This window comes from Muscardinus avellanarius, assembly GCF_963383645.1.
Source record: "Muscardinus avellanarius genome assembly, chromosome: 10".
Taxonomy (NCBI): domain Eukaryota; kingdom Metazoa; phylum Chordata; class Mammalia; order Rodentia; family Gliridae; genus Muscardinus; species Muscardinus avellanarius.
In genome coordinates, this window is record NC_137796.1 from 58546002 (window position 1) to 58572215 (window position 26214).

General features: G+C 43.3%; 1 protein-coding gene across 1 annotated transcript in view; it reads left to right on the plus strand.

Annotated features, from left to right (window-relative positions):
* The window catches only part of ARHGAP35 (Rho GTPase activating protein 35), a gene marked incomplete at both ends in the record, with an annotated part of 85251 nt that overhangs the window by 18272 nt on the left and 40765 nt on the right, over positions 1-26214 (plus strand). The window contains one exon of the mRNA XM_080704178.1: positions 2524-2668. Within this exon, the coding sequence (XP_080560304.1) occupies positions 2524-2668 (145 nt within the window). The remainder of the gene's footprint in view (positions 1-2523; positions 2669-26214) is intronic.

Sequence of the window (26214 nt, forward strand, 5' to 3'; positions counted from 1 at the left end):
TTGTCAAACTAGCAGCCCAGAAATGGCCCTGCTCTTTCTTTAGTGTACACTTTATCCTCCACTGTTCTTTTTTTTGCCACTTGTTTGTACAGGAACTCCTCAAAGAATCTCAGACTAAACAGGAAGTGACTTGTTCTCTTATAAAGGGTACTAAAAGGAATGAGATGGAGGAGAAGGAAAGAAAAAGGTTGACTGGTGACCTGGCAGATAGTTGCTCCTTTGGTGGATTTTATGTTAGGAACTCTAACTAGGCCAAGCATGGTAGTGCACACCTGTAATCCTAGTACATGGGAGGCTGAAACAGAATTACAGCCTCAGCAATTTGGCAAGGCTCTCAACCCCCCCCCCAAAAAAAAATCCCTTAATTAGGTTTATAGCCTATAGCCTATGTACACCTCTGAGTAAATCGGCTTTTTTTTTTTTTTTTTTTTTTTTTTCAGTACTGGGGATGGCACCCAGGGGCATTGTAACTCTGAGCTACACCCCAGCCCTATTTTTTTTAGTCTTTTTATTTTTTGAAACAGGGTCTCACTGAGTTGTAAAGGGCATTGCTAAGTAACTGAGGTTGTCCTCGAACCGTGATCCTCCAATCTCAGCCTCCTGAATGCTGAGATTACAAGCCTATGCCATTCCTACCCAGCTGCTCCTTAATTTTGAATTTAATTTTGAAACAGAGTCTCACTGAGTTGCAAGGTCTCCGGTCTCTGCTTCCCGAATTCTCTGATTACAAGCCTACACCACAATGCTGGGCCTTTTTTTTTTTTTTTTTTTTTTAATGGCACTAGGGATTGAACCTGGGGCATTCTACCTCTGAGCTATACCCCCAGCCCTATTTTTAATTTTCATTTTGAAACAGGTTCTCACTAGGTTGATGAGTCTCACTACTTGCTGAGGCTGTCATTAAACCTGCAATCCTCCAGTCTCAGCATCCCAAGAACTGAGATTACAGGTGCATCACCACACCTGGCAAATCTGCCTTCTTTTTATTGGTCTCATCAACTAGAGACACACTGGATTTACTTGCCTTGGTCCTATTTGTTTGCCATCCTCTATTTTTGGTGTCCGCACGCGCGCGTGTGTATGTGTGTGTGTGTGGGGGGAGATAGATAGATACTGGGGAAGGAACCCCTGGGGCATTGTGCCGCAGAGTTACATGCCAGCCCTAATTTTTAGTCTTTTTATTTGTTTGAAACAGGGTCTCCCTGAGTTGTGAAGGAGCTCACTAAGTTAACTGAGGCTGTCTGTGAATAGTGATCCTCCCGTCTCAGCCTCCCAAATGCTGGGATTACAAGTGTGTGCCACCACGCCTGGCTGCCATCCTCTTTTTAGTAGATATTTTAACAAAAAGTCAAAATTTCAAGTGCATTTTTGTGACTTTAGGAAATTCACCATTTGCATAGAGCAGGGTTTTTTCCTATGTGAGCTTCAAAATAAAAGGGTTCAGTAGTTGAGAGCAGAATGTCTCAGTATTAACGCACATGAACTTTGAAGGCCCTCCTGGATTGGAGTCGGAGCACCGTCACTAGTTGTGTCAGTTAGGCACATGCGACTTTCTCTTGTGAAATAGGATGTTGGAAGGTTTAAAAGTGAACATCTTTGGGACTTGGTGGATTCATAGTAAGTTTTCAAGTACTAGTTCTTGCTGTTGCTCTGCTGCCACTCTTCAAGCAAAGTAACTTTGGGGAAAGAATAGACAAAGAATTATGTTATTAGTGTGGTTTCCTAGTTGTCTTAGTTTTCCTAATGTGACAGCCATGAAAAATGAACGTCCGTCTAATGTATCAAAGGGAATTCTCGCTTTGGGCTCTGAGCCCTAGAAGGCTAAATGCTGTATGTCCTTTCTGGAAAGAGGAACTTATCCAATTCATCTTTTATCTTTTGAAGTTTTAGCTTTATTTATTTATTTATTTTTGTGGTACTGGGGATTGAACCCAGAGGCATTCTACCTTTGAGCTATACCCTCGGTATAAATAAATATTTATTTTATTTCTCATTTGGAAACAGGGTCTTGCTAGGTTGACCCTGTTTCCAAGTAATAGAGTCTCATTATTTGCTGAGGCTGTCAACAAACCTGTGATCCTCCTGTCTCAGCTTTCCAAGTACTGAGGTTACAGGTGTGCGCCACCACGCCCAGCTGATTTTAGACATCTGTGAGTATATGACATCTTTATATCTATGTGGAATGTTTGGAAAACTTCCTGTTTACTCCAGTGTATTCCTGATAAAGGATGTGGATAGTCATTTTATTGTTATTTTATTAAATAAACTTGGTCTGCTGATAATAAACATCTTAGTTCTAATAACACAGTCTCACACTCAAGGTGTGATTGTGTGGCAACTTTCCAGCACCTTATGTGGTATTCATAGGCTAGAAAATGCAGAAATTATGAGATGAGCAAGTGGGTCTCTTTATCATACTTGAAATCTTTTCAGCAATTTCCACCCCACTGTGATTTCCTCTCTGGAAACCTTACTGATACATGTTGATATTCACTTTGTTTTTGTTTTCTTTTTTCCGTACAGAAACCAAAGCCCAAACCACGGCCATCCATCACGAAGGCAACTTGGGAGAGTAACTATTTTGGGGTACCCTTAACAACTGTTGTGACCCCAGAGAAGCCAATCCCTATTTTTATTGAAAGATGCATCGAATACATTGAAGCCACAGGTGAGAGTATTACCTTGCAGACAACTGGGCCTTTCTGTTGTCTGCGGGAAGCTTTCTGGAGGGCGAAGCCTCCGGAGTGTTGAGAAGCTGTGCTTGTTGAGTGTGAGATGCTCTTGAGAAGGAGCTGAGTGACCTGATAGGTGCCAGGCGTTAGGTCTGCTGCGTCTGTGCAGTTGTGGGCTGTTGTGTGATATTGATTGGGTTTCTCCGTACGTGGGAGCTATTCTGTCCTGAGGACTTCAGTGTCGCAGGTTAGGTCTCTTCTCTGGTGGGCTGTGCACCAGTGCTCTGTGCTGTGCTGCTGGTGCTGTGCTTGGTTCATTAGTTGGCTTTCTTTTTACTCTGTATTTATCTGTATTTTACCAGTCTGTTTCCCCTATACATCAGTAAGCTCCTAGATCAGTAAGCTCCTTGAAGATAGGAGAAGGGTTTTATTTATCACAGTGTTCTCTGCACTATCCTGGACACATAATGCATTTGGTTTAGTAAAACGAATGAATAGTTGTGACTGTTACAGCCCCTCATACTACTGTTTGATGCCTCAAACCCATGTATTGATAGGACGTCTTTTCTGAGGTTAAAAAAAAACAAACAGGATGCTTGGATATCTTGTCAAACAGCTGAATTTCAGCTACACTGACAACTTGGAATTATCACAAATACAGGCTCTTCAAATTTTCTACAGGGTTCTTGAAATAGCAAGATTTTATTTGTTTTAAACCCATTTATTGAGCCAGGCATGGTGGTGCACACTTGTAATCCCAGCATTTGGGAGGCTGAGACAGGAGGATCGAGGTTGAAGGACAGCCTCTCAGCTACTTAGTGAGGCTCTTTGCAACTCAGTGAGATCCTGTTTCAAAATAAAGAATAAAATAATAGGGCTGGAGTGTGGCTTGGAGGTAGAATGCCTCTGGGTTCCATCCCCAGTAAACCACACACACACACACACACACACACACACACACACACACACACACACAAAAGCATTTGTTTAATTCATTTAGAGCACCCACTTGTCTCTTTGGCCTTCCAGGTTCACTCTATTGTTTTTCTCAGTTTTCTCCTGCTTTCAAGGCTGATGAGCTTTGAGAAGATGTCATAATAGGCATGTGCTAATGTGGATTCCTGAGTGTTAATAGTTAAGCTAAAAAATATAGGTTTGTATTAATTTGAAACAAAGACAGGGACTAAAGCTTCCTCTGTTTTTCCAGTTGCCAGTGTTACCTATAGTGCTGTTAAGTACTGTGTGGTGTGGCTGCACTGGTTGTTTCAGCTATATCCCATGAAGCTAAATAGTGGTGTTAATATTTACTCAGGATATGTCGAACCAGGAAAGGTTGAAATTCACCAAAGACTTTTTAGTTACTTCCAGCCTCTTCTGTGTGGCATCCCAGGTTTAAATCTTTGTAAGCATTTTGTGTAATTGTACCAGCTCTGCAGCCTTCCTTAGCCCATTCTGTGCGCAAAGCCTTATCTCAGTGTCCTTTTCTTTTTTTTTTTCCTTCCTTCCTTCCATTTATTTATTTATTTATTTATTTATTTATTTATTTATTTATTTATGTGGTACTGGGGTGGAACCCAGAGGCTTTCTACCTCCGGGCTATACTCCCAGACCTATTTTCTATTTTATTTGGAAACAGGGTCTCACTAAGTTGCTGAGAGCCTCACTAAGTAGCTGAGGTTGGCTTCGAACCTGTGCGATCCTCCTGTCTCAGCCTCCCAAGCGCAGGGATTACAAGCGTGCGCCACCATGCCTGGCTCTATGTACCTTTTCTTACAAATGCTTGAGTGGGTTTTCCTTGAAAACATTCATTACAGAATCATTGTGTAGTTATCAAGTATAGGAAATTGACATTGATTTGATATTAATATCAGTCTAATTTATACACATTTTCATTTTATCACTATATGTCCTTTATAGCAACATACAAATATTATTTTGGTCCAGAATCCTGGCCTACATGTCACATTTGGTTGCGAAAACTCTTCAGTCTCCTCTAATCTGGAGCTGTTTGGTCTGTTATTCATGACCTTGATGTTTCAAAGAATACAAATGAGTTGTTCGGTTATTTTCTATTTGTCCCTCAAGGTGGCTTTTTCTCCCCCAATGTTTCCTCATGATGAAATTTGTTCTGCGCTTTTGGTGGAGAAGAGCAGGACAGCAGGCAGGGGTGCTGTGTCCTTAGTGCTTCCTATCTGAAGGTCTAGATTTTGCTTTTTCCCATCACGAGCTGTTCACTTCCATCACTTGATGAAGGTGGTGTCTGTCTGCTTTGTGCTCTGGAGAACTCATTTCTACTCATTTCCCCTTGGACCTTAGTATTTGTTCAGAGATGCTTTGAGACTATAAGTAATAAGTTTCTCCTAATACTTTCGCTTGCTAGTTTGATTTGTTTGTTATGGTGGTATGGGAGGTGGAATCAGGCAGGGCCTCCCATATGCTAGGTAAGTTCTCTTCTACTCAGCCACATTCCCAGTTTGAGCATCCAACCATGACTTTCTTTGGGACGATGATCACCAGAATTTTTCAGTGTCTCCATTGATTAGTAGATTCTCTGTCAGGAAGATCTTGCCCTTCCCATGGGAAACCTTTGTGAAGGGCTTTCTTTTTTGGTCCTGGGGATGGAACCCAGGGGCTTTTTGCCTTTGGGTTACACTCCCCGACCTATTTTTATACTTCATTTGGAAACAGGGTCTCACTAAGTTGCTGAGAGCCTCCCTAAGTAAGTACCTGAGGCTGGTTTCAAACCTGCGCAATACTCCTGTCTCAGCCTCCCAAGTACTGGGATTACAAGCGGGCACCACCACGCCCGATAGGAAGGGCTTTCTTAAGCAGCTTGCTGTAGCGTCATCAGGTACTGTGTCCCCCAGATGCCCTCCAGTTGAGCACACTGATGAGCTGACCTGCCTGGCTTCTTCAGCTTTCCACTTAGTATGATTAGAACTATGTATCCACGCTGGGCATGGTGGTGCAAGCTTGTAATCCCAGCATTGCTGCTCATGGACAGCCTCAGCTACTTAGTGAGGCCCTTTGCAACTCAGTGAGACCCTGTTTCAAAACAAAGAATAAAAAAATAGGGCTGGGCGTATAGCTTGGAGGTAGAATGCCCCTGGGTTCCATCCCCAGTACAAAAAAGAAAATACCTTTGTATCCATGGGTGAAATGCTACCTCTCCCCGCTATTTTTTAGTTGTGAATCCTTTCAGCCATGAAGACTTCTTCCACCCTGCCTCAGCCACCACCAAGCTGCTGTTCTTAAAGCCCTGATAGATTGCATCACTGTCCTTGTCACAAATACTTACAACAGTAGAGTCATCTCTGACTCATCTAATCAGGCTCCAAGTCTATCAGGCCTACTTTATCATCTCTTGGCTCAGTCCCCTTCACTTAAATTGTACTGTCCCATCATCCCTCTTCTCAGTCTACCCTGCTAATGGGACCACAACACTCTGCTGGAAAACCCTGCCTGCCAGGTGCCGACCTGCCCCCTCCCGCCTGCATTTCAAACAATGACTGTGTTTTAAACAAGACTTGGCTTTGTGATCATGATCCTCTGTTGTTGAATACTTTGTGAAAGCATGACCTTTTCTACCACTTTCAATATAGGGGATAGAACCCAGAGGAGCTCTACTACTCCAGCCTTTTAATTTTTTTAATTTTAATTTGCGCGCGCGCGCGTGTGTGTGTGTGTGTGTGTGTGTGTGTGTGTTACTGTGGATGGAACCCAAAGGCATTCTACGTCCAAGCTATACGCCTCAACCCTATTTTTTTATTCTTTATTTTGAAACAGGGTCTCACTGAGTTGCAAAGAGCCTCACTAAGTAGCTGAGGCTGTCCACAAACCATGATCCTCCTGTCCTAGCCTCCCAAATGCTGGGATTACAAGTGTGCGCCACCATGCTCAGCCCTTTTTATTTTTTTATTTTGAGACAGGGTTCACTAAATTGCCCAGGTTGGCCTCAAACTTGCAATCTTCCTGTGAGCCTCCCTAATAGTTGGCATTGCAAGCATACACTATTGTGCCTGGCTAACATATAACTGTTTTTAAGAACTATTTAATTAGCAAACAAATTACATGTGTTTATTTTGTACAGCTTGTTTTGTTTTTGTTTTTGGTTTTTGTTTTTTTGGTGGTACTGGGGGTGGAACCCAGAGGCTTTCTAGCTCTTGGCTATACTCCCAGACCTATTTTATATTTTATTTGGAAACAGAGTCTCATTAAGTTGCTGAAAGCCTCACTAAGTAGCTGTGGCTGGCTTTGAACCTGTGTGATCCTCCTGTCTCAGCCTCCCAAGTGCGAGGATTATAAGCGTGCGCCACCACGCCTGGCGTACAACTTGTTTTGAAATAGGGAAAATAGGACTGCCGTATGCATTGCTGAATAATGCTGTATAAGTGGCTATAGCACAGATGACTTAATCACTCCTGTTGCCAACAACATAGCATTTTCTCCTGATGTACTTAAAATTAAGAAGCAGAACAGTTAGGAGGGGCCTTTGAAGTAGCGATAGCGTTTCCAGTCTACAGTCCTTCCTCAGAATTTTTTTCTCCGCCATACATAGAACAAGGGTAATGAAAAATCCTGCTTCAAGAGGGTCCACAAGGGCTCGGGGAAACCCACACATGGGCAAGCGATGTGGGGCCCGACCCTCAGAAATGTGCTGGAAGGCTGGTCACCATTCACTTCACCAGTAATACTTTCTGTCTTCTATGCCTTTGTTTGACGTTCAGATTTTACTTTTTTTTTTTCTTTTTTTTGTGGTACAGGGGATGGAACCCAGGGGTCCTCTACCTCTGGGCTACACTCCCAGACCTATTTTATATTTTATTTGGAGACAGGGTCTCTTAAGCCAGCTGAGGCTGGCTTCAAACCTGCATGATCCTCCTGTCTCAGCCTCCCAAGCGCAGGGATTACAAGCGTGTGCCACCACGCCCGGCCAGATTTTACTTTTTAAGTATAAACACTCATGGCTTTCTTTTTTACCTCAACTTTTCAAACTGAGGGTTGTAAAATTCATGAAAACTTGAAAGAATTTTACAATGGCCATCTGGGATTCTATGGTTAGCATTTTTCCACCTTTGCCCCTTTCCTCCCCTTAATTTTTATTATTGTTAAACCATTTAAAGCAAACTGCAGATGTCCCTAAAACTTTGGAATATATCCCTAAGCTTAAAGACTTCTCCAACACTGCCTAACCTTATCACTTCAAGAATATTAGCTGAGATGGGAAGCTTACAGGTTTGAGGCCAGTTTTGGCAATTTAGCAAGGCCCTATTTCAAAAAGGATGAGGCTTCCCCCATAAATAAATAATAAATAAAAAGGCCCTATTTCAAAATAAAAAGGGTGAGGGCCTCACTAAGTAGTAGCTGAGACTGTCCACGAACCATGATCCTCCTGTCTCAGCAAGAACTACTATCAGAAGGAGGTACTGGGAGTGTAGGGAGAGAAGCTTTGTTTGCAGAGGGGGCACATTTCTGTGACTGCTGTGTCTAGTCCCCATAGCTTGTAAATAAATTACCCTGTAAACAGAGATCACAATAAAAAGGGTCATGGCGTTCTTACCTCAGATTTTGCCGTTGATGATATCTGTAACCAGAGCCCTCACTGAGGCGTTCCTGTATTTTTTCCTGCTTAGATTATCTCATAACATTATGGATGCAGACTGACGTTAATGTGCATCTACATTTTTACATGAGGTCTGTGACTAGTTCATTTGTCCTTGTTTCATATTTCCTGAAATCTGAATGTGTGTGAGCCGTGACCAGTAGGTAGAACAGCCTTCAAATTGATCTGCAGATGCTTTTAGGCCAGACGGGTCCCGGAACAACCTCAGTGCTTGCTGTGCTAATAGGGTATTAGATTTTCATTCTCTCAGCTCTGGTTACATGGAAAGGCAAGAAGAGGGCATGTCACCACCACAGCTGCTCTGGGACCTCCATGAGATCAGCGGCAGAATGGCGAAGCCTGGGAATTAGAAGGACTTTCTATTTCTGCCTCAAATGCTTTTTCTTTTTGCAGTTTTCATCTACATAGAAAATTGGTTGAGGTCATGAAGTCATTGCTTCCTTCTAGACCAGTGTGACTCTTTAAGTGACAGAGAACATTGGCCAGGCTATGAGCTCTCTGATGCATGGCAGGAAGTAGGAATATTTGATTCTGTGCATTTATCTCAAAGGAATTGGGGGCATTACTTTTCGATCTTCCTCACCATCCTCCTGAGAATAATTGTTAGGGGGTGAGATTCACTGTCTTTACATCCCCTGGTGGTCACAGACTAAGGTTTTGTGCCTAGATCTTCGGGCCAAATTCAAGTCCGTGTTTTCTATAATTTAGGGCATGTCTGTGTCCTTCAGGATAGGAACATAGGAGCCTCTCGGGGGAGCTTCCACGTGTCCACTGCAAAGGTCTCAGCATCCTGGAGGCCCTGTGCATGGGGTCCTGTTTGTCACTGTTCTGTTGCACTTGTTCCCTGGACCTCAGTCTCACTTGGTAGCCATGTAACAAAAAATAGCATTCTCAAGACAGGTGTGGGAGGCTGAGACAGGAGGATGCAGTTTGCAGACAGCCTCAGCTACTTAGGTCCTTTGCAACTCAGTGAGACCCTATTTCAGAATAAAGAATAAAAAATAGGGCTGGGGGTGCAGTTTGGAGGTAGAATGCCCCTGCGTCATCCCCAGTACTGCAAAAAAAGGGGGGGGGGCATTCTATAGGTATAGTTTCTCTGAATAATATATGAGAACAAACTTTCCCATCTTTTTTGGTGATTTTTTTGTTTCTTTTTTAATATGCTTTTATTGGTGCATTATAGTCTGACATTATTTAAATAATCTTGACAGTGATGTGCATGCACATAGTGATTTTGAGCCTTTTTCTTTTGGCAGTGGGAAGAGACTGCGTAACTGACAAAAATGATGTCCCATTCAGCTAGTCCTTTTTTCATTGATTTGTTTACTGAAAAGGTCACCACTCCTCAGCCTTCTAGCAAGCACTACAGGGGGAATTGTTCTAGAGAGAAGCAGTTTCATTTGGCAGAGGCACCTGTTTGGTGGTGGTGGTGGTGGTTTATTTGTTTGTTTGTTTTGTGGTACTAGGGGTGGAACCCAGGGGCTTTCCTACCTCCGGGCTATTCTCCCAGGCCTATTTTATATTTTATTTGGAAACAGGGTCTCACTAAGTTGCTGAGAGTCTCACTAAGTAGCTGAGGCTGGCTTCGAACCTATGTGATCCTCCTGTCTCAACCTCCCAAGCACGGGGATTACAAGCGTGTGCCACCATGCCCAGTGGCACCTGTTTTTTGTTTTTTTGTTTTGTTTTGTTTTGTTTTGGTGGTACTGGGGTTCCTGGAAACCCTTCTACCTCCGGGCTATACTCCCAGACCTATTTTATATTTTTATTTGGAAACAGGGTCTCTTAAGCCAGCAAAGCTGGCTTTAAACCAGCATGATCCTCCTGTCTCTGTCTCCCAAGCGCGGGGATTACAAGCATGTGCCACCACACCCAGCAAGGCACCTGTTTAATATTTTGAATTATAATATATGCACACCACTTTGTATAAAAAACTGGTAGAAGCCTGGTGTGTTGGCCCAGTACTTGGGAGGCTGAGACAGGAAGATCAAGGTTCCTGGCCAACCTCAGCAAGTAGTGAGACTCTCATCAACTTAGTGAGATCCTGTTTCAAAATAAAAATAAAATAGGACTGGGGTATAGCTAGGAGGTAGAATGCCCCTGGGTTTAATCCAGTACCACAAACAAACTGGTAGACCATGATTTTTTTTTTCGTATATTTGAATTTTAGTCTTCCCATGGAACGCCAAACTTTCTGAAGTCAAGGAAGACTGGTAGCTGTTACAAATAATAGTGCCAGAAATGGTTTTCTGTTATATCTACTCACCCTACCACCCCTTTTTTTTGTTGTTGTTTGTTTGTTTGTTTGTTTGTTTGTTTGTTTGTTTGTTTTTTGGTACCAGGTACCAGGGATGGAACCCAAAGGCATTTTACCTCTGAGCTACACTCCCAGCCTGATTTCTATTTTTTGTTTGTTTGCTTGTTTCTGGTACTGGGGTGGAACTCAGGTGCATTCTACCTCCAAGCTCCACCCCCAGCCCTATTTTTTTTATTCTTTATTTTGAAACAGGGTCTCACTGAGTTGCAAAGGGCCTCACTCTAAGTAGCTGAGGCAGGCAGAGTACCTGGATCCTCCTGTCTCAACCTCTCAAATGTTGGGATTACAAGCATGTGCACCATGCCTGCTCCCATCCTGATTTTTAAATTTTGAAACAGGGTCTCACTAGGTTGAGATTCTCACTACTTGCTGAGGCTGTCCTCGAACCTGCAAGTCTCCCATCTCAATCTACCAGATACTGGGATTATAGGCATGTGTCATTACACTCAGCTCTGCTTTCTATTTCTTAAACATTTGTTGAGTGCTGCTATGATCTAGCATTGTGCTAGGCACTTGGGGCATATGTAATCTTATTTCACAAGAAAACATTTTGTTGCTCTGAAAACCAGGTATGGTGGGAAGCTGGCCCTTGGGAAGATGTCAGGGAACACCTCAAGTCTTTTGTCACTGCAGGCAAAACTTCAGTACAAAGTACAAGATCAGCTTCACTAGAAAAATGGTGGCAGCAATTTGGGCATGATGGCACACACTTATAATCCCAGTACTTGGGAGGCTGAGACAGAAGGGACCACAGGTATGATCAGGTACAGCTTTAGCACCAGAGAGAGACTCTGAGCAACCTAGGAAGACCCTGTTTCAAACACAAAACATAAGAAGAGTTAGGGGAGCTGGGCGTGGTGGCACAAGGTTGTAATCCTTATACTTGGGGGGAAGGGCTGAGATAAGAGGATCGCAAGTTCGTTCGTGGTCTTCCTCATCTGCTTAGTGAGGTCTTCTACAACTTAGTGAGACCCTGTTTCAAAATAAATAATACCAAATAGGGCTAGGGCTGTAACTCACAAGCAGAATGCCTCCAGGTTAAGTCCTGGGTACTGGGGGAAAAAAAAGAAGAAGAAAAGTTAGGGGTATAGCTCAAAGGTAGAGTGCCTGGGGTTCCATCCTCAGTAACACCCACACACAAACACACAAGCACACAGGTGGTAGCATTTTCTATTCCCATCCCCTGCACTCATGAGGAATCAGAATCCTACACAAAACCTGGCGACAGAATCAGGGCTCTACCTTTCAGGAAATCACCTGATTGGGTACTACTGCAACTGAACCATGTTCATTTTCAAAAGCTTTTTTCTGGAAGGCTTTTGGAGAATTAAGTCACACACCCCTGCCTCCAGTGTCAGTGCCTGCACTCAGCAGGCTGTATAATGCAAACAGTGCCTTTTTGATTTGCCTACCAGAGGCCCTGTACCATATTGGGCAGCATAATTGGGTTATGCTTGACCTCTCATCCACAGCTGAGTGGGGAAATCCCAGATACAGGCAGATGAGTGTAGGAAGACAGACTTCCTGATAACTCATTAGTAGGACTATTAACAATTTGCTTACCATCTTTTTGTGTATGGGAACAGCATGTTGCATTCATTCAACCAGTATTTATTGGATGTTGCTCTTAGTTAAGTACCTATTATATGCTAGTTACTCTGTTGACCTCAGGCTGTCCTCAGGATTTCCAGGAGTAGGAGAGATAGACATAATCATACAAAGTCATCATTAATCAGGCAAGGAACATTTTTAAATGATTAGGGATAAAATGACAAGACTAAGTGTTAGTGAGGAGATAGAGCAATAGCACACTCAGACACTGCGGAGGGGAATGTGAGAAAGGAGATCTTTGGAAATCTCTTTGGCAGTTTATTAAAAAATTAAACATAGCCGGGCGTGGTGGCGCACGCTTGTAATCCCCGCGCTTGGGAGGCGGAGACAGGAGGATCGCGCAGGTTCGAAGCCAGCCGCGCTGGCGTAAGAGACCCTGTTTCAAAAATATAAAATAGGTCTGGGAGTGTAGCCCGGAGGTAGAAGGGCTTCCAGGAACCCCAGTACCACTCAAAAAAAAAAAAAATTAAACATATACTTACCATCCACTTCTAGGTATTCGTGTGAGAGAAATTAAAACATATGTTCACAAGAAGTCTTAGACTCAGCTATTTCTAGTAGCCTCATTCCTGAGAACATCAAACTGGAAACCACCCAAATGTCCATTCGCAGGTGAATAAACTAACTGTGGTATTTCTGCAAGTGGCATACTACCCAGCGGTGCAGAGGATTGAGTGCTGTTGCTTCCGGTGACTCAGTGCCATCTCAGAGTTATCCTGCGAATAGCAGCAGACACCAGGCACAAGAAACTGCAGAAGTGATTGCATTTTAGGAAGCTGAGACAGGAGGATTGCAGGTTTGCAGTCAGCCTCAGCAGCTTTTGAGGCTCTTTAGGACTTATTGAGACCTTGTTTCAAAATAAAGTATTAAATTGTGCTGAGGGTGTAGCTTGGAGGTAGAATGCCCCAGAGAGAGAGAGAGAGAGAGAGAGAGAGAGAGGGAGAGGGAGAGGGAGAGGGAGAATAAGAAAGGAAGGAAGGAAGGAGAAAAGAAAATGCACACTAATCTGTAGTGACAGGTCTACTAGAACTGATTGCAGTAAGTCCTGAGAAAACTTTGAGAGTAATCGCAGTATTTCATGTTATTTTCAGAGGAAGGGCATGCTGGGGAGTGAGCCCAGGTGTGGTGTACCACTGCAATACATCCTGAAACCTTTTCTGTATTTAATTTGAGATAGGTCTTGCTAGATCACCCAGGGCCTCACCAAGTAGCTGAGGCTGTTCGCAAACCAGGATCTTCTGTTTCATCCTACCAAATGCTAGGATTATAAGCATGTGCCACCACACCACATCAGGCCCTATATTCTATATATATATTTTTTTTTTCCAGTAATGGGGATGGAACCCAGGGACATTCTACCTCTGAGCTATACCCCCAGCCCTATTTTTTGTTCTGTTGTTGTTGTTGTTGTTGTTGTTGTTGTTGTTGTTGTTGTTTATTTGTTTGTTTTGTGGGTCTAGGGATAGAACCCAGTGGCATTTGACCTCCGAGCCACACCCCCTGCCTTATTTTGTATTTTTATTTTGAAACAAGGTCTCACTAAGTTGCAGAGGGCCTCACTAAGTAGCTGAGGCTGTCCTCAAACAGCAATCCTCCAGTCTCAGCCTCCTGAATGCTGGGATTACATATTCTTTATTTTTGGAGCAGGGTCTCATTGAGTTGCAAAGGGCTTCATGAAGTAACTGAGGCTGGCTGCTAACCTGAATCTTCCTGTCTTAGCCTTTGAAATGCTGGGATTACAAGCATGCGCAACCATACCCAGCCTCACTAAGTGGCCCAGGCTGGTCGTGAACCTGCAATTCTCTTTCAGCTCCCAAGTACTGGGATTATAAGCGTGTACTACCACACTGGTACTTAGGAGGCTAAGACAGGAGGATCTCAGGCTCAAGGCCAGCCTCTGAAATTTAGTGAGGCTCTCAGCAACCTAATGAGACCCTATTTAAAAATAAGAAACAAAATTGGGCTGGGATTGTAGCTTGGAGGTAGTATGCCTCTGAGTTCAAGCCCCAGTGCCACAAAAAAAAAAAAAAAAAAGAAAAGAAAAGAAAAGAAAAGAAAGGGGGGGGGGAGGAAGAAGGAGAAGAAGGAGAAAAGAAATAATTGGAGAATGATTTTGATGGAACTTGATTGATATTTCTGTAGTCTCCAAATATCAACTAACATATTAGTTACTAATTACAAAGGGGCGTTCTGGATGTGATGATTCATACCTGTAATCTCAGTACTTGATGGGCTGAGACAGGAGTATCTTAAGTTCAAGACCAGCTTCATCATTTAACAAGACTCAGCGATTTAGCAAGACCCTGTTTCAAAACAAAAAATAAAAAGGGTTGAGGGTATAGCTCAAAGGTCTCTATGGCCTTAATCCCCAGTGCCATACACACAAAAGCATTGTGTGTGTGTGTGTGTGTGTGTGTGTGTGTGTGTGTTTGAGAGACAAAGGGATGGAACCCAGGGCCTCTTGCATGCTAGGTAAGCATTCTATCACAGAGTGACACTCCCAGCCCTTATTTTTAATTTTTAATTTTTAATTTTTTTTTAGAAAACCAGTTGTCCCAACTGGTTTCTTTTTTATTTTATTTTCTTAATTAATTAGTTAATTTATTTATTTATTTTTGGTGGTACTGGGGGTGGAACCCAGAGGCTTTCTACCTCCGGGCTATACTCCCAGACCTTTTTTTATACTTTATTTGGAAACAGGGTCTCACTAGGTTGCTGAGAGCCTCACTAAGTAGCTGAGGCTGGCTTCGAACCTGTGCGATCCTCCTGTCTCAGCCTCCCAAGTGCGGGGATTACAAGTGTGCGCCACCACGCACGGCTGTCCCAACTGATTTCAAACTTGTGACCCTCCTGCCTCAGTCTCCCCGTAGAAGGGTTGTACCCTGATAATGGAGAGATCTGAGGAATACTATCATGATCAGGCTCATCATCTCTACTAGCAGTTCAACCTAATAGTATATACTCTGGCTATGTATTTAGTCTGAATCTTGTATGAGGCAGCGAATCACTCAAATCCAGAATTAATGTGATACATTTTACAAGACAACTGGTCTGAACTCAGTAAAAAAAAAAAGTGTCATTTAAAAAAAGAAGAGTTTAGCACTAAATGAAATTTTCATTGGTAGCATGAATCCCTTCGTCTGGCATAACCCAGTGTTTTAAGTCCATGAGTTGGAAAGTCACATCCTGACTTGCCTTTGCAGTATTAGTTGGCCGCCTTTTGGCAAGAAAACTCTTTCAGAGGGAATTTTTTAGAATAAATAAAATCCTACTTTTAATGTTCTTCGAAGACTGGCTGGTACACAATAATCACTTAGTATTAGCTATTCTTTTGGTAGCTCATATCATTGACTTGCTCTAGTTATTGAAACCTAAACAGGGCATTTCCCTGGAATAGTAGGTTGGACAGTGTCCACATGCAGTTTAAAACACTTATATTTTTTGCAGTGCTGGGGGAAAAAACTCAGCTTTCTACCTCCAGGCTGTACTCCCAGACCTATGTATTATTTATTTATTTATTTATTTATTTATTTATTTATTTTTGTGGTATTGGGGATTGAACCTGGGGCATTCTACCACTGAGCTACACCCCAACCCTATTTTATTTTATTTTTTTTTTTTGAAACAGGGTCTCACTAAGTTACAAAGGGCCTCACTAAGTAGCTGAGGCTGTCCAAGAACTGCAGTCCTCCTGTCTCATCCTCCCAAATGCTGGAATTATAAGCATGCGCCACCACACCTGGCTCCTATTGTATATTTTACTTGGAAACAGGGTCTTACTAAGTAACTGAGGCTGGCTTCAAACCTGTGCGATCCTCCTGTCTCAGCCTCTCAACTACTGCGGTTACCAGGATGTGGCACCACATCCAGTTAAAACACTTTTTTAAAATTATTATTTTGGTGGTACTGGGGTTCCTGGAAGCCCTTCTACTGCTGGGCTACACTCCCAGAGCTATTTTAAACTTTTTTATTTGGAAACAGGGTCTCTTAAGCCAGCACGGCTGGCTTCGAACCTGCGCGATCCTCCTGTCTCCGCCTCCCAAGCGCAGGGATTACAAGCATGCGCCACCACGCCCGGCTAAAACACTTTTTATTGAAAGAAAATACACATTAAGAAAAGTATGAGCCAAGCATGGAGTATGAGACAGGAGAATCGTAGGTTCTAAATCATCCTCTGCTATTTATTTATTTATTTATTTATTTATTTAGTGGCACTGGGGGTGGAACCCAGTACTCAGGGTCTTTTCTACCCACAGGCTATACTCCCAGATCTATTTTATATTTAATTTGGAAACAGGGTCTCACTAAGTTGCTGAGAGCTTCACTGAGGCTGGCTTCGAACCTGTGTAGTCCACCTGTCTCAGCCTCCCAAGCGCTGGGATTACAAGCTTGCGCCACCTTGCCTGGCCATCCTCTGCAATTTAGCGAGGCTCTCAGCAACTTAGTGAGACCTTGTTTCCAAATAAGAAATAAAAATTGGCTGGGCACGGTGGCACACGCTTGTAATCCCTACATTAATGCTTGTAATCCCAGCATTTGGGAGGCTGAAACAGGAGGATGTTGTTCATGGCCAGCCTCAGCTACTTAGTGAAACCCTCTGCAACTCAGTGAGACCCTGTTTCAAAATAAAGAATAAAAATAGGGCTAGGAGCCGGGCGTGGTGGCGCACGCTTGTAATCCCCGCGCTTGGGAGGCGGAGACAGGAGGATCGCGCAGGTTCGAAGCCAGCCGTGCTGGTGTAAGAGACCCTGTTTCAAAAATATAAAATAGGTCTGGGAGTGTAGCCCGGAGGAAGGAGGGCTTCCAGGAACCCCAGTACCACCAAAAAAAAAAAAAAAAAAAAAAAAAAAAATAGGGCTAGGAATATAGCTCAGAGGTAGAATGCCTCTGGGTTCCATCCCCAGTGCCACAAAAATATATAAATACATAAATACTGGACTAGAGATGTAGCTCAGAAGTAGAATGCCCTGGGTTAAGTCTTAAGTCTCACACACACACACACACATACACACACACACACACACACACACACACACACACACACACACACACGGTATCTTGAGGCACCTGTCAGTCAATACCTGAAGGAACAGTAATTTGTGAGACTGAGAGTTGAAGCAGTTGAGGGGTTTCTGCTCCTAGCTGTGGTTTTGTATTTTTCGTTCTGAGGATCTGGTCCTGGCAAGGATGGGGTGGCTTTGGTGTGGGTCCTGGATCCTCTGGAGGCATGTGCTTGGCACACCATGCAGTGTGCCTCCTCTCTTTACTCTTTACTCTTGCTCTCTGTGGTCTTGAGTTGTGGCTGTGGTTTGCACACGTGTTGATAACCTAGAATCTTACTTGATAAGCTGTCTAGAACATTGCTCTTAGATAAAATTTTGGCAATGTGTACAGATAAATAGGCATTCTTTCAGACATCTGAAGTAAGACACAGGTCTTCATTTTCACCAAGACTTTAAAACAGAAGGTCGGTACTCAGCCAGGCCTGGTGGCACACGCTTGTAATCCCAGTACTTGGGAGGCTAGATTGCAAGTTCATGGACAGCCTCAGCTACTTAGTGAGGCCTGCGCAACTTAGTGAGACCCTGTTTCAAAATAAAGAATAAAAAGTTAGGCTGAGGGTGTGTAGCTAGCTCGGAGGTAGAATGCCCTTGGGTTTCATCCCCAGTACTGAAAAAAAAAAAAAGTCAGTACTTGCAGGGTATGGTAGCGTACACTTGTAATCCCAGTATTTGGGAGGCTGAAACAGGAGGATCACAGGTTCAAAGCTAGCCTCAGCAACTTAGGCCCTCCACAATTTAGTGAGACCATGTTTCAAAATAAAGAATAAAAACAGTGCTGGGCATGGTGGAACAGGCTTGTAATCCCAGCATTCAGGAGGCTGGAGGATCGCGGTTTGAGGGCACCCTCAGCTACTTAGGGAGGCCCTCTACAACTTAGTGAGACCCTGTTTCAAAATAAAGAATAAAAAAAATAAATAAGGCAGGGGGTGTAGCTGGAAGGTTGAATGCCCCTGGGTTCCATCCCCAGACCCACACACACAAAAAAAAAAAGAATAAAAATTGGGCTGGAGTATATCTCAGGTAGAATGCCCTAGAGCTCAATTCCCAGTACCACACAATAAATAAATATTAATAAAAATAAAAAGCCAATCCTGACCTTTTGTAACAAAGCAGTTTGTAAGGAGAGGAAGAAGGAACTCAGAAAACAGGTCGTCATCTCTCGCTGCTCTTCTGGGGAGCGCCGAGCCCTGTAGCCATCCATGGCTCGAGGGCTCTGGCTGCCTATCAGCTATCTGCTCTTGGAAGGTCAGAGGTGACCTCACTCCTCGTACAAATGGAAGCCCTCTAGAAAACTGGCTTTTGACAGAATACTCTAGAGTTGTGACCTTCCTCCTGATGTAGCACATTTGCCTGGGTAAATGCACAGAGTGCTTTTTGTGTGGCAGATTTAAATTTCACCACTAATCGATGGGAGCATCTTTAGGGAACAACATTTGCCATTAGATCAGAGGCCTTTGGGAGACAACCTTGCAACAAACACATAGAAGGCAGACTTAGAACAGCAGGGGGTGGGGACAGAATGTAACTCTTATTAGTAACTGTAGATGTGCCACTGAGGGGCCTAGGGAGGTCTCTTGCCACATGCATGCATATACATGTTTTTATGCCATACATGTCAAACATATTTTGGTGGCCTTTATTCCTTGCTAGTGAATAGGCTGTGCAGGATGAATCTGAAGCTAGTGTCCAAATTCAAGTCTTGGTTCTGTTGCTTATGAGCAACTGTTTAACCTCTCCCTGCCTTATGTCTTTGACTATAAAATGCTGCCTTCAACCATGTGTGGTGACACAGGCCTGTAATCCCAGTCAGTACTTGGGAGGCTGAGCTTGGAGGAAGGATTACAGGTTCAACGACATCCTCAGCAAGTAGTGAGACTTAATCAACCTGGATAGACTCTGTTTCCAAATAAGAAATAAAATTGGGAGGTGTGGCTCAAAGGTAGAATGTTTTTGAAGTTCAATGCTCAGTACCACCAAAAATAAAAATTAAGAAAAGTGCTGCCTTTGTTTCCTTGACTATAAAGTGGGCCAGTGTCAGTACTGAAGTGTAGGGCAGAAGCCCTGGGAACAGTAAGAACTAAAGTAGCCATCTGCATCTCCCTCTCCCCTCCTTATTTTAAGCTTTACCGGGATGGGAGGGACATTCTACCTTCGAGCTACACTCCCAGCTCTATTTTTTTTTTTTTTTTTTCCGGTCTGAGGATGGAACCCAGAGGCATTTGGCCTCTGATATATACTCCCTACCCAATTTTTTTATTCTTTATTTTCTGAAACAGGATCTCAGAGTTGCAAAGGGCCTCACTAAGTAGAAGATCCTCGATCTTCTGGTCTCAACCTCCCAAATGCTGGGATTACAAGCATGCGCCACCACACCCGGCTATTTTTTATTCTTTTGAAACAGGGTCTCCTGAGGTATGTAGCAGCTCAGGTCAGAGCCTGGACTTTGGAATTCCTACAGTTGTTTAAAATCTCAGCTCTGAGCCAGATGTAGTAACACTCGCCTAAAATCCCAGTACTTAGGAGACTGAGACAGGAGGATCCACAGGTTTGCATCCAGCCACAGCAACTAAGTGATGCCCTCCACAATTTAGTGAGACCCTGTTTCTAAATATAATAATAATTATAAAGCCAGGCGTGGTGGCGCTTGCTTGTAATCCCAGCATTCAGGGGGCTGAGACCAGAGGATCACGGTTCGTGGACAGCCTCAGCTACTTAGGCCCACTGCGACTCAGTGAGACTCTGTTTCAAAATAAAGAATAAAAATAGGCCTGGGGGTGTAGCTCGGAGGTAGAATGCCTCTGGGTGCAATCCCCAGTACCGAAGGGGGAAAAAAAAAATATATATATATATATATATCAATAATAATTATAACTAAGTGAGACAGGAGAGACCCTGTTTCAAAATAAAGAATACAAAAATAGCCAGGCGTGGTGGGCACGCTTGTAATCCCTGGGGTTTGGGAGGCTGAGACAGGAGGTTCAAAGCCAGCCTCAGCTACATAGTGAGGTTCTCAGCAACTTAGCGAGACCCTGTTTCCAAATAAAATATAAAATAGGTCTGGGAGTGTAACCCAGAGGTAGAAGGCCTCTGGGTTCCATCCCCAGTACCATCAAAAAAAAAAAAAAAAAAAGATTACAAAATAGGGCAGAGGGTGGAGGTCAAATGCCCCTAGGTTCCATCCCCAGACCCACCAAAAAAAAAAAAAAAAAAAAAAAAAAAAAATATATATATATATATATATATATATATATATATATATATATATATATATATATATGGCTAGGGGTATAGCTCAGAGGTAGAAAACCCTTGCTTTTAATCCCTAGCACCCAAAATAAATAAATAAATAAACAGGCAAGGTGGCACACATGCTTATAATCCTAGCTATTCAGAAGGCTGACACAGGAAGATCACAGGTTGAAGACCAGTCTGAGCAATTTAGTAAGAAAGACCCTGCCTCAAAATAAAATAAAAAAGAGCTGGGATATAGCTAGTGCTTTCCTAGCATGTGTGAGGCCCTGAGTTCAATTTCTAGTACTTAAAAAAAAAAAGGATCTCAGTTCTACCATGTTTCTTGTCTAAAGTCCTTCCCATCTCTCAGCCTCTGTTCGTCCTCTGCACAGTATAGCTCATGGCTATGCCAGTTGTGAACAGTCCTGGAAGGACTATGAGGCTCAAATGAGATCATGCATAGAAGATCCTTGGCCCGTAGTAAACCTCAGAACATGGGAGCCATTGTAGATTTGTTGTGAAAGTTCAATTCTCACAGGGCGTGGTGGTGCGCACTTGTAATCCCAGTATTTGGGAGACTGAGACAGGAAGATTAGGGTTCACGGCCAGCCTTAACTACTTAGTGAGCCCCTCCAAAATTTAGTGAGACCCTGTTTCAAAGTAAAAAATGAAGTAGGGCTTGGGGTATAGCTTGGAGGTAGAATGGCCCTGGGTTCAATCCTCAGTATCTCACACACACACAAAGAAGAAATTTCAGTTTTGCTGGGCATTGTAGCATACGCTTGTAATCCCAGCTTTTGGGAAGCTAAGCTAGGAAGATCACAGGTTCTTGGCCAGCCTCAGCTATTTAGTGAGACCCTCCACAACTTAGACCCTGTTTCAAAATAAAGGGAAAAAAAATAGGGCTTGGGTATAGCTTGGAGGTAGAATGCCCCTGGGTTCTATCCCCAGTATCTGGGGGAAAACTTTCCATTTTAAGTTTTTACTTGGTTGGGTGTGGTAACACACACTTGTAATCTCAATACCTGAGAGGCAGAGACATGAGGATCAGAGGTTTACAGCCAGCCTGAGCAATTTAGCAAGACTCCCAACAACCTCGTGACCCTGTTTCCAAATAAGAAGTAAAATCGGGCTTGGGGTGTAGCTTGGAGGTAGAATGCCTCTAGGTTCAATCCCCAATACTAATGAATGGATGAGTGAATTAATTAATTAATTAATTAATATTTTTAAAAATAAGACTGGTGGAAGCCAGAGGTGGTAGCTCACACTTGTAATCCCAGCATTTGGGAGGGAGGCTGAGATAGGAAGATCTGGGTTCATGACCAGCCTCAGCTACTTAGTGAAGCCCTCTGCAACTTAGGAAGACCATTTCAAAATAAAGAATAAAAAATAGGGCTGGGGATGTAGCTCGTAGAGAGAGAGAGTAAGAGTGTTTTACCAGAGACTGAACCCAGGGACATTCTACCTCCTCAAAGAAATCTGGGCCAGGCGCGTGTGCACACATGCGCGCACATGTATGTGTGTGTGTTTTGAAGGGGTTTGATTCCCTTTTTTGAGGGGGTACTGGGGATTGAACCCAGGGGTTTCTGCCTCTGAGCTATACCCCCAGTCCTATTTCTTATTCTTTATTTTGAAACAGAGTCTCACTAAGTTGCGGAGAGGGCCTAAGTAGCTGAGGCTGGCCTCAAACCCAGATCCTCCTGTCTCAGCCGCCCAAAGCACTGGGATTACAAGTGTGTTTTGACTCCTCGTTCAGATGCTTACTTCTTGCCATCAGGGTTCCCTATTTTATTTATTGTAGATCTTCTCCTTGCTTGCTAGGGCTGTGATTCAAATTTCAGAACCGTTTTTCCCCAAAGCTCTTTACATCTCTATTTTACTTCACTCTGAGTAGTTCTTTGTGTATTTCTCCTTATGCTTGGCTCCAGAAATCAAGAGGACTAGTAGGCCTCAGCAGCAGAGACACTGCTTTATATATACTACTCAGCAAGCAGAAATTGAGCATCATGAGCCAGACATGGTGGGTGGTGTGCCCTTGTAATTCCAGTACTTGGGAGATTAAGACAGGAGAATCACAGATTCAAGGATAGCCTCAGAAAGCAATGAAACTCTCGTCAACCTACCGAGATCCTGTTTCAAAATAAAAATAAAATAGAGCTAGGAGTGTAGCTTGGAGATAAAATATCCTTGGGTTCAATTCCTAGTACTATAAACACACACACAGCAAGCACCTCATACCATGTGCCATGCATGGTGAAGGTGAAGGACTGACATTGTTGGACAAAACAAACAAGAATCCTTGCCCCTGTACAGCATATATTGCAATTTAGTGGGGGAGATATGCAATAATAAAATATAAACTGTGCTCAAGGCAAAGAAAATGAAGCATAACTTAGGGATGTGAAGTGTATGGAAGATCACTGACATTCAGATCAGGGCGCTGAGGAGCGTGGCTTGGGGGGAGGCCTGAAGGAGGTGAGTTGGAGAAGAGCCCTAGACAGGGAATAGCAAATGCAGAAGTCCTGAGGCCCTGGTGTCCCTGCAAAGTGCTTGGCTTTCACTCTGAGCGTCGTCAGAGGTCACTGGAGGGTATTGAGGGGAAGGACAGGATTTGGCCTCTGCCGCTGTGTGAAGAAGTCCTGGCCCTTGAAGACTCAAGTGCTCTTGCTTTAGCTACCGTGGGTGTGGGTGTGGGTGTGTTATTTGAGATTAAACTCAGGGACATTCTACCTCTAAGCTACACCCCTTTCCCTATTTTATTTTTTATTTGGAAATAAGGTTGCTGAGGCTGGCCTGAACCTGCAATGCTCCTGCCTCAGCCTCCCATGTACTAGGATTACAAGTGTGTACCACTGAGCCTAGCTCTCTAGCTACCTTTCTAGAAATCTTCCTCCATTTGCTTCTCCTTCTCTGGGAAGAAACCTCTGGTCCTGGTTCCCCATATTATTGCCCTGGGGATAGGAATGGCCTACTTTGTCTGAAGCCTTTACTCTAGAAAGGTTACTAGTATTGCATATTTTCCTTTGTAGTAAGGTTATTTATCTATCTTTCACCCTTTTGTAAGAAAAAACAAAAAGCAGCTCATTTGCTCTTTCTGCTCACTCGCTGTCTTCTCTCTGTCACGGGAGGGCACAGTAAGAAGGTGGCCATCTGTAGACCAGGAGGGGCTTCACCAGACACTCCATTGGCAGGCATCGCCATCCTGGACTTCTCATCCTCCAGTACTGTGAGAACATGGATGTGTTTAAGCCACCCAGTCTGTGACACTTACTGTGGTAGGCCCAAATAGCCAAGACAAATGGCAGCGTGGTTGCTGTGGGCCTCAGTACTCAAGATCCTTATGGTAGGGGCCAGGCCTTTCCACATGCATGCATCCCCATGGTTCAGGCTCTGCAGAGGCCTCAGTCAGGGACCTTTGTGCCCACGTGACCAGAACAGAGAATTGGGTCAGTAGGAATGGGAATTGAAACCACAGAGTCGGAAGGACTAGACAGGTGGATGAAGACGTGGAAGAGTACCACTTGAGAACCCTGGTTGGAAAAGATAAGCTCATTCTTCTGTGTACTGCCTCACTCTCAGGTGTTGTACTGGTTTGAAATGTAAGATGACTTGGGTATCAGGCAATTGAATCCCATTTTTTCAAACAGAGATGGCATAAGATCTTGTGATTTCACCCCAGTTTGGGTTCTTTCAGTCTTGGCTAGAATCCTTTTTCTATTTAAATTTGGTGGCCTCCCAACAGTGTAAAACAAAGGAACTCACACAATTTATCTTTTCACGTCAGCTGCCATTTGGTTGAAATGAGACCTTTCTAGCTTGTGGTCCAAAGCTTCTGATAACTGGAACTACAATTAGTGTTTCTGTTTGGTGATCTATTTTGTGTATTTCAAAAGCCGAAACAGAGAACCCATTCTTCTGTGTGGATGTTGGGAGTCAGCATTGGATTGTGACGAGTGAGTGTTTTTATTGAAGCTTAATCTCTACTGAGGTATTTACTCCCAAGGCTCTTCTAAACCGTCAGTTCGGTGAAGGACCCAACTCTGGGTCAATTCATAATTTTTTTTTTCTAATGGTACTGAGAATGGAATCCAAGGGCATTCTACTTCTGAGCTATACCCCCCAAGCACTGTTTTTATTCTTTTGTTTTGAAACTAGTCTAAGTTGCAGAAACTGGCTGCAAATCTGTGATCCTCCTGTTTCAGCCTCCCAAGTACTAGGATTACAAGTGTGTGCCACCATTCCCTGCTCATAATTAATTTATCTGAGCCTTGGACAGTCTTTATAGTTCTGGCAAGTTTGACATGAAAAATAGGTTGTGTTGTTGTTATTGTTGTTCTTAATATCACTAAGACTAGATGAGGAAATATAAGAAATTCAGCCGGGCGTGGTAGCACACACTTGTAATCCCTGCACTTGGGAGGCTGAGACAGAAGGATCGCTCAGGTTCGAAGCCAGCCACAGCTGGCTTAAGAGACCCTGTTTCCAAATAAAATATAAAATAGGTCTGGGAATGTAGCCTGGAGGTAGAAGGCCCCTGGGTTCCACCCCCAGTACCACCAAAGAAAGAAAGAAAGAAAGAAAGAAAGAAAGAAAGAAAGAAAGAAAGAAAGAAAGAAAGAAAGAAAGAAAGAAAGGAAGAAATATAAGAAGTTCTTAGCCTGAACTGAACTGAATACAATAACTCTTGATTCTGAGCTGCCCTCATCCAGTTCCTTTTATTACTGGCTGGGAAGGGAGGTGGTAGAGGGGTGGTAGAGGATGACAAGTCAGCCTAGTTAGAAAACATTTAAAATGGGAGATATATACATGATCAGATGACAAGAACATGGTAGTAGCTGCTTCAGTAACAAGAATGAGGCTAATTAGCATTTAGGAGGCATTGACCTAAGATTTTATAACCATTATTTTATTTCATCCCCGTGAGGGATGTAGCCTCAGAGGAGTTGTCTCTTGCCACACACAGCTATCCTTTCAACAGCCTTCTTGGCGGCAATTAGGTAAAGCCAACAATATCTTTCTAATCTGAATGGCACTATTTCATATTTCCTGTATTTTGAGCAGGGGAGCTTTATCTTTGGAATGACTTTGCAGGGAAAGACTTACTCAGCATTTAAATAACATACGCAAGATTACGGGAAACCTCTATAATCATTTTTAAAAATGCTTGTCTCTTAAGACAGTGAATATTGTTATATTATTATTAAACTGTTCTTCTTGAGAAGATATAAAGAAAAATGAGAGTGAGGTTTAATGCCGCCATACAACATAACCTGGAGGCAGCTGAGTCTGGTGCCAGGCATGGTCTTGCCACTCAGCAATCCTGTAATCTGGGGAAGTGCCTGAGCCCATCCAAGCTCCAGTTTCCTTGAGAGGGCGTCTTGCTGTGTTGCCCAGACTGTTCTCAAATTCCTGGACTCAGGTGACCCTCTGCCTCGGCCTCCTTAGGATCTGGACTTCAGGGGTATGCCACCCTAGTTTTAGCAAACTGTCCGCATGTAAGTCTCAGCACAGAATTACAAATGATTTTTAGCTATTGTTTTTTTTTTTTTTTTGTGTGTGTGTGTGTGTGTGTGTGTTGTGTGTGTGTGTGTGTGTGTGTTGGGATGGAACCCAGGGGCCTTCTACCTCAAGGATACACCCCAGCCCTATTTTTTTATTCTTTGTCTTGAAACAGTCTCACTGAGTTGCAAAGAGCCT